The sequence below is a fragment of the Lepisma saccharinum genome, chromosome 23 (genome assembly GCF_977018435.1).
Source record: "Lepisma saccharinum chromosome 23, izLepSacc3.1, whole genome shotgun sequence".
NCBI classification, from domain to species: domain Eukaryota; kingdom Metazoa; phylum Arthropoda; class Insecta; order Zygentoma; family Lepismatidae; genus Lepisma; species Lepisma saccharinum.
In genome coordinates, this window is record NC_139251.1 from 13,979,279 (window position 1) to 13,993,273 (window position 13,995).

At 38.5% G+C, this 13,995-nt stretch overlaps 1 protein-coding gene across 1 annotated transcript in view; it reads left to right on the forward strand.

Moving 5' to 3' along the window:
- The window catches only part of Nup214 (nuclear pore complex protein Nup214), a 98,654-nt gene that overhangs the window by 36,861 nt on the left and 47,798 nt on the right, over nt 1–13,995 (forward strand). The window contains exons 7-10 of the mRNA XM_083110206.1: nt 3,105–3,304; nt 5,610–5,889; nt 9,893–10,664; nt 12,753–12,940. Of these exons, the coding sequence (XP_082966332.1) occupies nt 3,105–3,304; nt 5,610–5,889; nt 9,893–10,664; nt 12,753–12,940 (1,440 nt within the window). The remainder of the gene's footprint in view (nt 1–3,104; nt 3,305–5,609; nt 5,890–9,892; nt 10,665–12,752; nt 12,941–13,995) is intronic.

Genomic DNA, 13,995 nt, shown 5'->3' on the forward strand with positions numbered 1-13,995 from the left:
GTACACACTGTATCCACGAAATTGTTTTTTTTTCTTTGTTCAATTAATTTCAGTAGCCACTGCCACCATTCTCATTGGAACTTGTTGTACTGATGCTTGGCGTTATTGTTTGTAGTTCTCCGGCTGCCGCTAGGTGTACTGTTGTTAACTGCACGTCTGCGTCCATGTCGTCTATTTCCCGGCGCTAACTGTTTTAGTAGGGGAATCCAAGTGTGGTGTGCCTGTCCACTATTGATGTTTAGCTCATGTGGGAAGTGCATTATGGCATGTGTTTCCTTGATTTTGGTGTCTACGAGTGTGTGGGCAGTGTGCTTGACTTGTACCTTTTGAATTTTATGGTTATTGTATTTGATGTGGCCCCTGAAATTAATAGAACAAAGAAGAAAAAACAGTTTCGCGGATGCAGTGAGTACTATTTTCTCCATATTTGAAAGAATAACATTTCTCTTGAGGGAGGTGTGCCTAGTTCAGTTTCTCTTGTGTAGACTACACATTCTAAGTAAAATTTCTCTCATTATCACCTTGGATCCATTGTTATTTTTATCTCCGTTAGGTGTTTTCCTTAAACAATGAATTTAGGCCTCCCCGATAGTGTTGTGGTAGCGTCGTCGCCTTGTAATCAAGGGGTCCCGGGTTCGATACCCGGTGGAGGCACATGGCACAGTGGTTCAAATCCCACTTTAAACTGTAGGTCCAGTCTCAATTAGTCTTTCTGTGCATAAGGTCGACTTAAAAACAGCAATAATTCAATTCAGTTCAACAATAAAGTTCAACCAGATACCAAAACTCCGTGACAGATGTTGAATTTATGAAATTTTACATGAAAGTGCAAAGCCATGTGATATAATAGGAGCACATTTGCATAATTTACCCTACTGAATCTTTTCACAGGTCTTTGCATTACAGAAGCTTTGATGTACTGTATATAACCTGTTGCCTTAGAAAGTTTGACAATTTAAGGTTTTGCTTTAACTCTTTCGCTGCGGTCGTCGCTTTTATGCACAGCATGCCAGGTGCCTTGCTCTGCGGAAGTCGCATTATTGCGAGTTCATACTTCCACTCGCTGCGGGTGTCGCATTTCCGAAGTACGTCCCTTTTAGTAGCCTTCTGACATCTGTTGATAGTATTTTGAACTATTTGAACTTGTAGTTTTGTTTTTATCCGTATGATGTTGCTAATTACGCCTCCGTTTAGAATTCTTTGACATACGAGCGTTGAGTGCTCTGACATGTCAGTTTCAAATGCATGTTCGAATGTAAACAACATGGCTTCGTCAAGTCGTCAACACGTGTCTGATATTGATGTTACTCAACTGTTATTTGCCGACTCAGAATCAGAAGGTGAATTAAGTTGTGATGATAATAGCAACAGTTTTTATGAGACTTCAAGTGGTGACAGTGATTGTGTAGTGTCTGATGAAGAATTTGTACCGCCGTCCGTAACATCATGGAGCAGAGTACAAAACAGCATTGATCTAGGTGCGGGAATTTCAAAATTTTTCAAAATATCATACCACCGGGGACTACAGAATAGTTTGCCAGTGCAAGGAATGACTTTTGTAAGTTCTCTATAACATATTTTGCAATGTAATTTTGTAAAATTATTTTTTTTTTCAAAATTTCAAAATTTTTCAAAATATCATACCACCAGGGACTACAGAATGGTTTTCCAGTGCAAGGAATGACTTTTGTAAGTTCTCTATAACATATTTTGCAATGTAATTGTGTAAAATTTTTGTTTCTAAAAATATGTTTGTAAAATTATTGTTTCTAAAAAAATGTTGTTTTTTTTTCAAAATTTCAAAATATCATACCACCAGGGACTACAGAATGGTTTTCCAGTGCAAGGAATGACTTTTGTAAGTTCTTTCTCATATATAATGCAATGTAATTGTGAAAACTATCTTTTTATAAAAAAAATATATATTTTCAAATTTAATTACGCAGCCAAGGGATATTGTGTGCCAGAGAATTCCGCAGCGAAAGAGTTAATGTATGTTGGTTACACCCTCTCCTCTCCTCATCAGATGACATGGAGGATTTATGTGGAAATATTGCATTGATGCATAAGTTTGTAGCATTTGTGTTTGGTATGGCAACATTTGCAGGTGAGGAGTTTGTTTATCGTTTAATGTTCATCATTTCGAGTGCCATTTTTGTGCTTGTGCATACCCATCGAATTTTACAGATTTGAAGAAAGACAGTGTTATTTATGGGCTAAAGAACAAAAAGTGTTCAGTGGGAAAAAAAAAAAAAACATTTCCGACATATTCTTCTCTCTGAGTTTAACATAGGGACAATGGCAGTGGAAGTGTCTTGAAACATTTGTCCCTTGTACGGGGAGAATGCCAATGGGGAAAGCAGGGCAAGAAAATGGTTTCATCATTACAAAGAGGGTATTTTTGACTCAAGCATTTCAAGAAGATCATCGGGCTTTAATGAAGACAGTTTAAACGCTTAAATCCACGAGGATTCACATCAGTCGACTCGAGAATTAGCAAATGTGATGAACTGTGACCATTCAACCATCTTGCAACATTTACATTCCGTGGGTAAGGTTCAGGATACTGCACACTTTAAATGAAAACAACCAAATCAGCGAGTAGGCCAGGAAGACAGCATCAAGTGCTGCGACACGATAATGCACATCCACATTCTGCTAACATGACAAAAGCTTGATTGGGCAGTTATTCCACATGCTCCTTACTGCCCCGATCTTACACCCTCGGATTGCTACCTTTTCAGCTCTCAATCCATCAATATTCAAGGAAGCTCCTTTGGTGATGAAAATGCTATTCAAACTTGACTTGTCAACACTTTTAACCCCGAATCAGCTCATTTCTTCAGGCGTTGAATTGAAAAACTCTACCAGTGCTGGTAGACAGTCATAGACAATGAAGGAAAATATATTACTGATTAATTTATGTCTTTTGTTCATCTCAAATTTGTATCAAATAAAAATACTTTTGCCACGGTGAAAAAAATGCTACAAACTTATGCATCAACCCAATATAACAGCAGTTAGTTCTGAAGTTAAGATCAATTCTGCGGAAGTTAAACAAATTTGTACATATGCTTTTAAATATTTTTTTCTTTCTTCCCCAGGAATTTATTAATATGTGGTTCATCGAATAGCATGGAGGTTGGAGTCATGGGAGTGAAGGAAAAGTCTGAGCCCTGCGTCTGGGAACAGTGGGTGCTTGAGGATTCTGCACGGGCTGAGTTGCCGCTGTCACCTAGCAAAGAAGAAACATACCCCTTGGGAATGGCCTTAGACTTGAGTACACAGAATGAACTGCCGTGGGGTGAGCATCCTTATGTTTTAATCCTTGCTCTGTTGAATTTCAATCATTTTTGTGAGTGGGTGTAGTTTCTATTTGTGTGAAACTCCCTGAAAGGCTTTTGGATAAAAATATGTTTTCTTTTTTGGCTTTTCATGCGAGAAGGGGAAGTGAGGGAGGTTAAATGAGGAAGGGGATGCGGGGAGGATGCGTTGTACAACTTGCATTTGTTGCACCTCCCTTGATGGACAGGAAGGGAAAGTGGTACTTCTTGCATTCCCCGTGATAGTAGAGGAAACGAACGGGAAAGAAAGGCCTAACCCGGAAATGATTGCAACACAAATGTTTTTTGTGCCAGATTGTGCAGAATGGTATAGTGAATAATATATTAAAAATCCGCCATCCAAATGTTTGTGGAAAATCCACCATCTTGGTAAATGGCAGCAAAAATTAAACTTAAAAATTAAAAAAAAAAGAAAATAATATCTCTAAAATGGTACATTGTTCACAAAAAGTGAAGATAACCAAAATGAAAGAACAGAAAATTTGCTAAATTATGGTTTTTGTTTTATAGAGCTACCATAAATCTTAATTGAATTAGGAAGATTCAAATATGTTCCTTAATTTTTAGAATTAGCGTAAAAGTTGGTTTCTGACACAAAGAACAGCAAATATGTAAGAAACTATGTAATCTATGTCCAAATGTCACTGAATGAAATTCATAGCTTATGATTTCCTCTAGAGATTGGTTTTTGTTTTGTGCCACTAGAGTCAGGGGTTAAGGAGATATGTAGTTTAATGCAGAGTCATGTGTTTCCCTAAGTTTACGTGTTCCATTTCCTATGATATTGGTTGATTGATTGATTGAATTGACTTTTTTACTTCACTTTTGTGCCACTTTTGGCTAATTTGCGAAGATGGGAATGTTTGATGATATGATGAAATTGATGAATGGACACTCACAAACATCCATGCCCAAGTCAGGATTTTTTGAGAAAAGATGGTCTCTTTTAGTTAATTTGACTTTTTAATGTGTTGTTTTTGTCTTGTGCAGGTTCCCCTACAACCTTGCATTTTTTACACCCCTTACATTTTAAGTAAGAATCTTAGATATATTGAAAGGTGCAAAAAGGCCACACGTGCCTACACAACCAAAAATTTTAATTCAATCAATCAATCAAAATTTATTTCTGCCCCATTACACATTAAGCTTGGTTGGATGAAAATCTTCGTCAAAGCAAAAGACCGAGAAGGCCAAGCTTTCAGGTACCTCTGGACGAAATTTCCACACTTAAGGAAGGTGTGTTCATTTGCACACAAATTAGAGCCGTTCTTCTTGATGGTGCATTTGATTCTACACTTTCTGACCTAGCAAAGGTCGCATGGCAGGAATTCAAGTTGATGTCTTCTAGTTTCCTGGGTAATGTTATAGCGGACAATTATGAAGCCATTGTTCGTGACATGGTGCCCTGATTTCATGTCATGGGGTGTTACATGTTCCTCAAATTACACTTTCTGGACTCACATGTGGGCTTTTCTCCCCAAAACCTGGAAGCAGTCAGTGACGAACGTGGGGAAAGGTTCCACCAGGACATTGGTGCGTTTGAAAGCACTTCAGAAGACGTTGGAACGGCATAATGCTTGCTTACTATTGTTGGTCTATCATCAGGAAGACCGCTGCAGATATGTACAAGCGTAAATGCTCCACAACTTCATTTTCGTAGGTATTGTTACTACGTTTTCTTACTGTACAGTGTATTGTAATATGCCTTTCACACATACTTGTAGCAATGCATCAGGTGGCTGTCCAGTAAAAATGATTCGTGATAAAAGCATACGGTTTTCACACTTCAATTGTGTATTCTTGGTTTAGTCCATGATTTCATCTAAAGGACAGAAAATGTCTTCAAATTTGTTGTGCACTGTAAGTTGGCTGAGTCTTTACTAATATCGATACTGATATATCGATTGGTATTGGTATCAGAAAGTATCAGTTGGAATATTTTGCCAAGTCTAAATACTCATAAAATCATGCAAATTGCATAGTTTTCATTATTTTTGCAACAGTATTGTGTTGAGATATTAGCTTATGTCAAAGTATGGATATTTCAGTGCACTGGTGTATTACTATTATATAGTTCTAATGGAAAACTTGCCTATTAAAATCAATAAATATTGTAAACTACTTTTAAGTGTCAATTTTCAGCAGGAACCTGTAAGAGTACCGAAATTAGTATCGATATTAGTTCAAAATCATATCAGTTCAGTCGGTCCTTGTCTTAGCAATATAGCTTGTTTCTGACTAAATACTCGTTCTTCATTTTTACAGGGGAGAACCAAACAATACACCCAATGCCGCTCCTGCATCTCTTGTCCTACGAAGGTCTTCTTTGTATATTTTACGTCATCAATTTGAACCAGCCTATGATTTGCACTCCACCTGATCCTTTACCTGAATCTATTGGTTTTACAATGCAGCCATCAGCTTCAGACCAGAGGCCACCAGCACAAGATGTAAAAGCAATAAATTGGCCCTCCACAGCTCCACAGGTTGCAGCTGTAGCAGCTGTCAGGCCACAAGAGAGCAATAAAACCAGCTTTAGTGAAAAGTAAGTAAGCAGTGTGGATTTAATGTGCGTTTGTTTTAAAGTCTACTTTATGCACTGAAAGGCTAATGAAGACTCAAGCTACAGTTTAAAGTGTGCCTCCACTGGGTATCAAATGTGCTTCCTTCATTTTTGTACAATTTCAGTAGGATGCTTAAATATTAACAGACAAATTATCCATTTAAAACTAAACTAAACACACGTCCATGCAGATGGGTGGCTGGGCAGAATTGATAACATATGTCCTGATGGCTTGATGTGTTGGCAAACTCCTGATTCTGGAATTAGGTTGTTCATTTATTCTTTCCTCAATGGTTCTACCAAAGTAGAGTTGGTTACAATTGCATTCTACATCATATACTACAACATTAAGTCTGTATGAATAAAAAACTCCCTCTTTGACAGACATTAATAAAATTGCCAATTTTTTCAAATTTCTTTTTTCAATTTCTTTTCTCAGACTTTCTTAAAATATTTACAATATTGAAACCTTTCATTAATTTGTAATTCCATAATAAACATTTCAATTTTCGTGAAAAGTAGGAATTCCTGAAATATTGTGATTCATGACAATTCAGGAGTCAACATTTCCCAAATGTCTTGCAGATTCAGATTTCCTAAAGTTGAAATTTTTCTGAAATTTTGGGAGAGTCCTGAGAATCGAGACATCCTGAAAATCAAGGTACTTTCACAAACTGTGATAGGCTTGGGAAATGTTTTCCCAATCCTGGTCTTTGTGTTTCAAGGTTCCTCACACTGCTATATTAAACAATATCAGTGCAAATTATGGCTTGGAACCCTTGACTTTACCTACCTATGATGATGCCTCACACTGCTGCATAGGCTTTAGTGAAAAAAGGCACTGGCTCAGTATTCTCTCTGTGTGTGTCATTTTGGGCATCACATTGGCCACAAATGGTTGTCTGGCATGAGTCCTCCACACACGACCATTACTAGGATAAGCATTTGAACTGACAAGCCAGGCATGACCATGTGTAGTAAGTAACCTTTAAGATTGTGATAATTAGGGCTAGGAAGTTGAGGAAAAATCCTGTTTTTCCCTAGTGTCCGAAGACGAGGCCCAACATAATATATGTTCATTTTGAATCATTGTAGGCCAGAAGAAGTTGGGTTTTATTTGTCCTTTTTTGCCTTTTTTGGCGTTTTTTGACTTATTGGTCTTTTTTTAGTATTTTTTAAGGTCTTAACGGCTTTTTTTTTTTTGCAACTTCACCTTCTTTCGACTACGTTTTTACTGCCCATTCTCTATTCGAATCATCATCGGTTCATCGCTACTTAAACGTCCTTTCTGTAGTAAAGAAATAAAAAAAAAGAAAGAAAGAAATATATTTGAACCATCCCTGAAACGAGAGAAAAACATTTTTGGACGACTGAAGCAGGTACAGCACAAGGTCCGTTAACCGTAACTTGTCTGGAAAGTAAGTGGCAACTTTCTCTTGTTTTGAACCTTTCAATTTTTTCGCACTGTGTGTTCCATACCACCAGAATTTTTTATTTTTTTTATTCATTAAATATGTAATTAAAATGGTTATTAATTAATTTGGATCACATTTATACGTCCTTTTTTTCCATTTTTAGGTCCTTTTTTGATAATTTTAGGTCTTTTGATAGGGCTTTTTTTGACAATTTATAGGTCTTCAACTTTCGAGCCCTAGTGATAATCCATTGACTATGTTTGGGGGTAATAAGAGAAGGGTATCCATCTCATTTTAGATCTGTACTCTTTGATGAGTATATTATGCCTCTGCTTTAGGACACTTGTACACACTGTCCTGGGAATCTCTGGAGAGCGAGGGAATGAAAACAAGTGTCTGTAATGACTTGAAAGGTCTCAACCAGTGAATGCATGAGAGGGAAAGGGAGCAACTTGATTGCAGTTACAAGCATTTTGCAGCAGCATGCACTCTTCTGTTCCACTTACTCCCTACTGTCTGCCTTGCTGCAGATTCCCAACACAGAGTGTAGGTACTGACCTTCTGGGTATCTAATTTCAAGGCCTATTTGTGCGATTTTTTGAAGACCCTTCTATAAATCTTCAGCATTGCACCTGCTTTTTCCTTTCCTTTTTTCATGTATATATTGGGTCTCTGTTCTTGATTTTCCATATACACTCATGCTCATAAATTAAGGATAATAGAGGTTTTGGTGCCCCACGATACAGCACTGAAACAAACTAGTTCTGTTAGCACAAACACATGTTGAAAACACAAGAAAGACATCCACATACCCTGTCTAACCCTGTTTATTGCAGAAAACGTGAGAAAAACCAAAGGGCGCACATATGGTACAAACCAAGGGAGATGGTAAATTGTTGTTCCACAGTTCTTTGAGCATGTGCACAGCTTTCAGTATGGAATGTGATGCCCATGCACATTGACACATGCAGTACAACGGCTTGGCATACTCTGGAGGAGGTTGTCGAGCAGCTGTTGGGGTATGGCCTCCCCATTCTTGCACCAGTGCCTGTCGGAGCTCCTGAAGAGTCCGAGGAGGTGGAAGACGTGTGGTGACACGTCGGCCTAGAGCATCCCAAGCATGTTCGATTGGATTGAGGTCGGGAGAATAGTCAGGCCACTGCATTCGTATGATGTCTTTTGTTTGAAGGTACTCCTCCACAATAGCAGCTCGGTGTGGCCTGGCATTGTCATCCATCAGGAGGAACGTAGGACCGACTGCACCTCTGAAAAGATGAACGTAATCTTGCAGAATAACATCCCGGTACACCTGACCTGTTACAGTACCTCTGTCGAAGATATGCAAGGGTGTACGTGAACCCAGGATAATGCCACCCCACACCATGACACCACCACCTCCATACTGGTCCCTTTCGACGATGTTACCGGGTCGGTATCTGGTTCCTGGTTCACGCCAGATGGTTACACAATGAGAATCATTGTTGAGACTATACCTGGACTCTTCAGTGAAGAGTACCAGAGACCATTCTTCTATTGTCCATATCCTGTGTTCTCGTCACCAGTTGTTACGGGCTACTCTGTGACCATTTGATGCATTCCTCCGGGCAAATAAGCTGTGCCGGTTGAGTCGTCTGTACACAATGTGTCTGGAAACAACTGTTCCAGTGGCAGCTGCAAGGTCTCGAGCAAGGGCCCCGGCAGTACTGCGTTTGTGTCTCCGGGCACTTACGGTCAGATACCTGTCTTCTCGTGGTGTTGTACACTGTGGACGTTCACTGCTGTAGAGCCGAGACACGTTTCCAGTCTGTTGGAATCGTTGCCATAATCGTGAGATGACACTTTGTGGCACGTGGAGCACCTGTGATACAACCTGCTGTCTTTGGCCTGCCTCTAGCGCCCAAGTGTCCTTCCCCTTATTACATCATCAATATGTGTTCGTTGAGCCATTTCACTCACCATTAGCACAACCGAACACAACTGCACACTTCCTATAGGCACTGTACTCTGGTCAGCAGTTTCGCTCCTGTGAGTCATTGGTCTGCTTACAGCGCCACCACACACTGGATCGACGTCATAGTCAACACAGGTTCTTTGGTACAGTACCCGGACATCATTTCAAGCTGCAACGTGCACATCAAATATTTCTTTGTACAAGATTCAGCATTATCCTTAATTTATGAGCATGAGTGTACTTTTGTATTAAAGTTTTCTTAGTCTTTTGATAATGAGAATCCAAGTAGTTCATACCATCTTTGTCTTCTTTTCTATGATGACATTTTAGGTTAAGTAGATAGCATCAAACATATTTATTAAGGACAATAGGTCATTTTACGATGTTATGACATCACCTGCTTATCTCCAATAGCTGATAAATTAAAATCCATGTTTCTTTAAGATTCTTTTTTGAAAATGTTTGATGCAATTATTATTGAATTTAAAGTACGTTCCTATTCATGCCAATTTACATTGATTTTGCATGCTTTATAGAGTAGAATGAAAGTTTCATGTTCCAAATAATATATTCATAGTATTTCTAAGAATTGAAAATATGCTTTGGGTTCCTCTTGCAGGATCGGATTTAAAGTGAGTGACAGTCAAATCACTGTGCCCAAAGAAGCTCCATCTGTACAACCAATAAAATTTAGTCTGGGTTCATCATCATCGCCGTCGTTTGGAAGCGCAGTGACTCCAGCTACCACCTCTGGTTCTCTGTTTGGAAAAACATTTCAGTCTTCATCGTTTACATTCACAGCTCCAAAGGCAACATCAGCTTCATTTCAGATGAAACCAGTGCAACCAGTTCAAAATACGCAAGCCCCTTCGGAGAATAGCAGTAAACCGGTTAGCACGTTCACTTTGGGGTCAAACATCCCAGCCCAGCAGTTTTCTCTAAATAAACCACAAGCTGGATTTGCAGCTGCTAAACCAATCTCGGCTGTTCAGAAACAGGTTCAAAGCATCTCATCTGTAATGCCTGTTCAGCAACCTACACAACCCATTCAGCAACCTACACAACCCATTCAGCAACTTACACAACCCATTCAGCAACTTACAAAACCTATTCAACAACTTACACAACCTATTCAGCAACCTGCACAACCTATTCAGCAACCTACACAGTCCATTCAACAACCTACACAGCTCGTTCAGCAGCCTATTCAGCCAGTTCAGCAGCCAATGAAGACAACGCCATCTGCAGAGACAAGAACTAAGGCCGATTTGAATGTTGAACAAGTGCATCCTGATGATACACGTGTTAAGTTTGCCATAAAGGAAGAAATAGAACATTTCCAACAGGAATTGATGAAGCTCAAAGAAGATGTCAGATGTTTCAATATTAAGGTAATATACTTTTTTATCTATCTTTGTTGTTACAAATAAATGCATCCTTAATTTTTAAATGAGTACTAAAATAGTGCCAGGGCAATATTAACACCAAAGCACATGTACACCTCAGTACACTAAAACTATAAATAAAATTAATTTTGAAATATTTCTCTTACATAGAGACCAGGTGTAAAATAAAAACTGACAACTAAATAATTATATGGTTCATCATTTTATGGGAATGAGACACGCGGTAGGTAAATAATTACAGAGAAACTTAGTACTCACGGTTTCTGCCAAGCTGCTTTTAGTTTGTTCTATTAATTTTGGTGGCCACTGCCACCGTCCTTGGAACATGTTGCATTGTTGCTTGGCACGTGTCTGTTTTTTGTTCCTCGATTGCTAGGTGCACTGTTGTGCGTGTGTGTGTGCCTGCGTCCATGTTGCCTACCGCACCAAGCATGGATTTCCCTACTGCAGCAATTAACACCAGTGAACCGCCTCCCCGATGGCGCAGTGGTAGCATTGTCACATCGTAATCAAGGGGTCACAGGTTCGATACCCAGTGAAGGCACATAGTGGTTTGGATCCCATTTGAAACTGTAGGTCCAGTCCCGATTAGCCTTACTGTGCATAAAGTAGACTTAAAACATCAAATCAATCAATCAACACCAGTGAATGGAAACCGTGAGTGCTAAGTTTCTCTGTAATTACACTGGTGTGCAAAATTAAATGAGTAAGCACATGTTTTCAAATTTCTCCAAAACTAATGGACAAAATGTAATGCAGTTTGGTATGGATACAGAGTAATAACCTACAGCAATACACACCATACAACAGTGATCGTACCCACATATCATTGTGAGTAATGCCCATGTGAGCAAGAATGTCCAGCGGGATATGGATCCAGTCTCCTGAAACTGTTTCCACAAATTGCAGACGGCACTAGGCGTTACATTGAACTTGCATGCAACCTGAACTTGAAATTGCCCTGCCTCTAGTCGCCCAATGATTCTCCAACTCATGCCATCCTCCAAACGTTTGTGGGTACTCATTCTACCGCACTACTTCTCCACCGGTATCAAATTTGACCACTACCGCTCTGCTTCTCGCCGATGTGTATGAATGAAGTCAGAACGACTTATGGGCGGAACACCACCCGACTGCTTGTTCTCCATACTGCTGTCGTAGTGCCACCTCCACGTCCACATACGATGCCATAGTTGACACCAGTGCTTTGCAAACTCAGACTATCCAGTTTTGGGAGATATTTGCAGGTGTTTATGCTCTTAATTTTGTACTCCAGTGTATATGGTTCTTGTTTCAATCAGCAATTAGTAGAAACATGTGTAGTTCATTTTTGACAAAAACACGAACTGTGAATAACAGAGTGCAATGTTTATTTTGTGTGTTTTTGAAAGACGTGAGCTGCGTTTTCTTACCTGTCATGAAATGATGCAAAATGAACTTCAAAATTGGAAATATACTCCTGAACACAAAATTTTGAACATGTATTCATATTTCTTCTATCAGTAAACTTTAATGTTAATGAATAGAGGCACATATTTTTGGTAAATAAAAAAGCAAAATTTCTGTACAAAAACAGAGTCGATTTCGGCTTCAAAAGCGGTAAATAAAATAAAATTTCGGTGTTAGAGCGGTGAATAATCACATCAAAAGTGCTATATAAAATGACATTTTGGTTTTAAAATTGTGAATATAATCCTAAATTTGATTTAAAAACTGCACTTATTACACAAAATAAACTTATCCCTTCTAATAGCACATTTATGTAGTTACCAGAGTATTCATTTCGCATTATTTCGTGACAAAACAGGGTAGAAAAATGCACCTCAGACCTTTCAGAAACATGACAAATGAACATTACAGCATGTTATTTCATATTTTGGGTTTTCGTCATAAACGAAATTTGCATGCCTCTATTAATGACATTTGACTAAGAGTACTGAGCACATATAAACCTAGTAGTCACATGGGATGGGTTAAACATTAATTTGCCCAAAAATATTACAATTTTTGTATTATTATTATTATTATTGTTTTACTTCTTTGTACTTCAGAAAGTTGTATTATTTTTGGCAGATTGGTACTGCTGAGGAAAAGCAGCTCTTGATGGAAAAAGTAGAAGCGGCAGATAAGTTCTTCAAGGAGCTTAAGCAGGCCACTATTGACCAAAATCAAGAAATTCAAGCCTTGAAGTCAGTGACCATGGAAACGTTTTACTGGGTTGAAGAAGCTAAATCCAGAGACATGCAGCTTAAAAACCCAAAGTAAGTGATTTCAGATTCTGAAATGTGTGTGCTAACCATCAGTTCCTAACAAGCCAAAATTAAATGGAACTTATGAACATAAGGCTAACAAAAAACCCGTTATAGTATTTGAAGATATTTTCTCGAGCAATCAGCCAGGTGATTTCCGGATAGGCTTCCGAGAGCTAATGTCACTCTCATCTTCAGGGATTGAAGTGCAGAGATAAGTCAGGGTGAAGTTATGCATGTATTTGGTGTGGGAGGGGTACGGTGTAGGTTTCGGGCCAATTGGGTGGCATTTCTCCCAACGTCTGCACAAAGAACAATTAATTGCGTTACACGTTACACTTAAAACCCTAAACAGTAAATTGTAAAAGGCAATGTAGCCAAGAAACCATATGAGGATGGACAAAGTATAATTAATTTATGTACTGTTTATTTATCTGTGTTTTAATATATGTGTATATTCTGAATCACCGTAGTACTATGTCACGTCATTTCAGGTACATGAAAACAAATCCTCCTAGGTTTATTCTTACTAACTCCGACTGGAGGCACTTATCCTGACCGTCTTATAATCCATGTAATGATTTAATTACAGTGACAGGTGTGTCACGGGGAGCGATTCTGTGTTGTTTTGTTGTTTAGTTTTGCTTTCTAAAGAGTCGCCTAATAAACTCATAAACACACTTTTTAGTTCTTTTTTAAAACATTGTTTTTCTCACATATGGTGAAACTTTGAAAATGGGGCAAGAATGGGAACACCAGAAAAATATATCTTCACCAAAAAAGTGAAAACCCGGTCATTAAAAGAAGTGGAATTTTGAGTAAGACCAAGAAAGATTTTACTCCTTTGTTGAAAGAAAATTTTCTTCTTCTTCTTAGTAATGAAAATTGAGATCTAAAGTGTGTGCTGATAGAAACTTCACCAGTGCAAGAAATAAAATCTTGTTTGCATAACATGTATGATTTTATTCCATGGAAATTCAACATGCAATGTGCTCCAGTAAGAAGAATCAGGTACACTGATTGATCTGTTAGCTTCCTAATTTATATATTATCATTGTTTGGTGTTA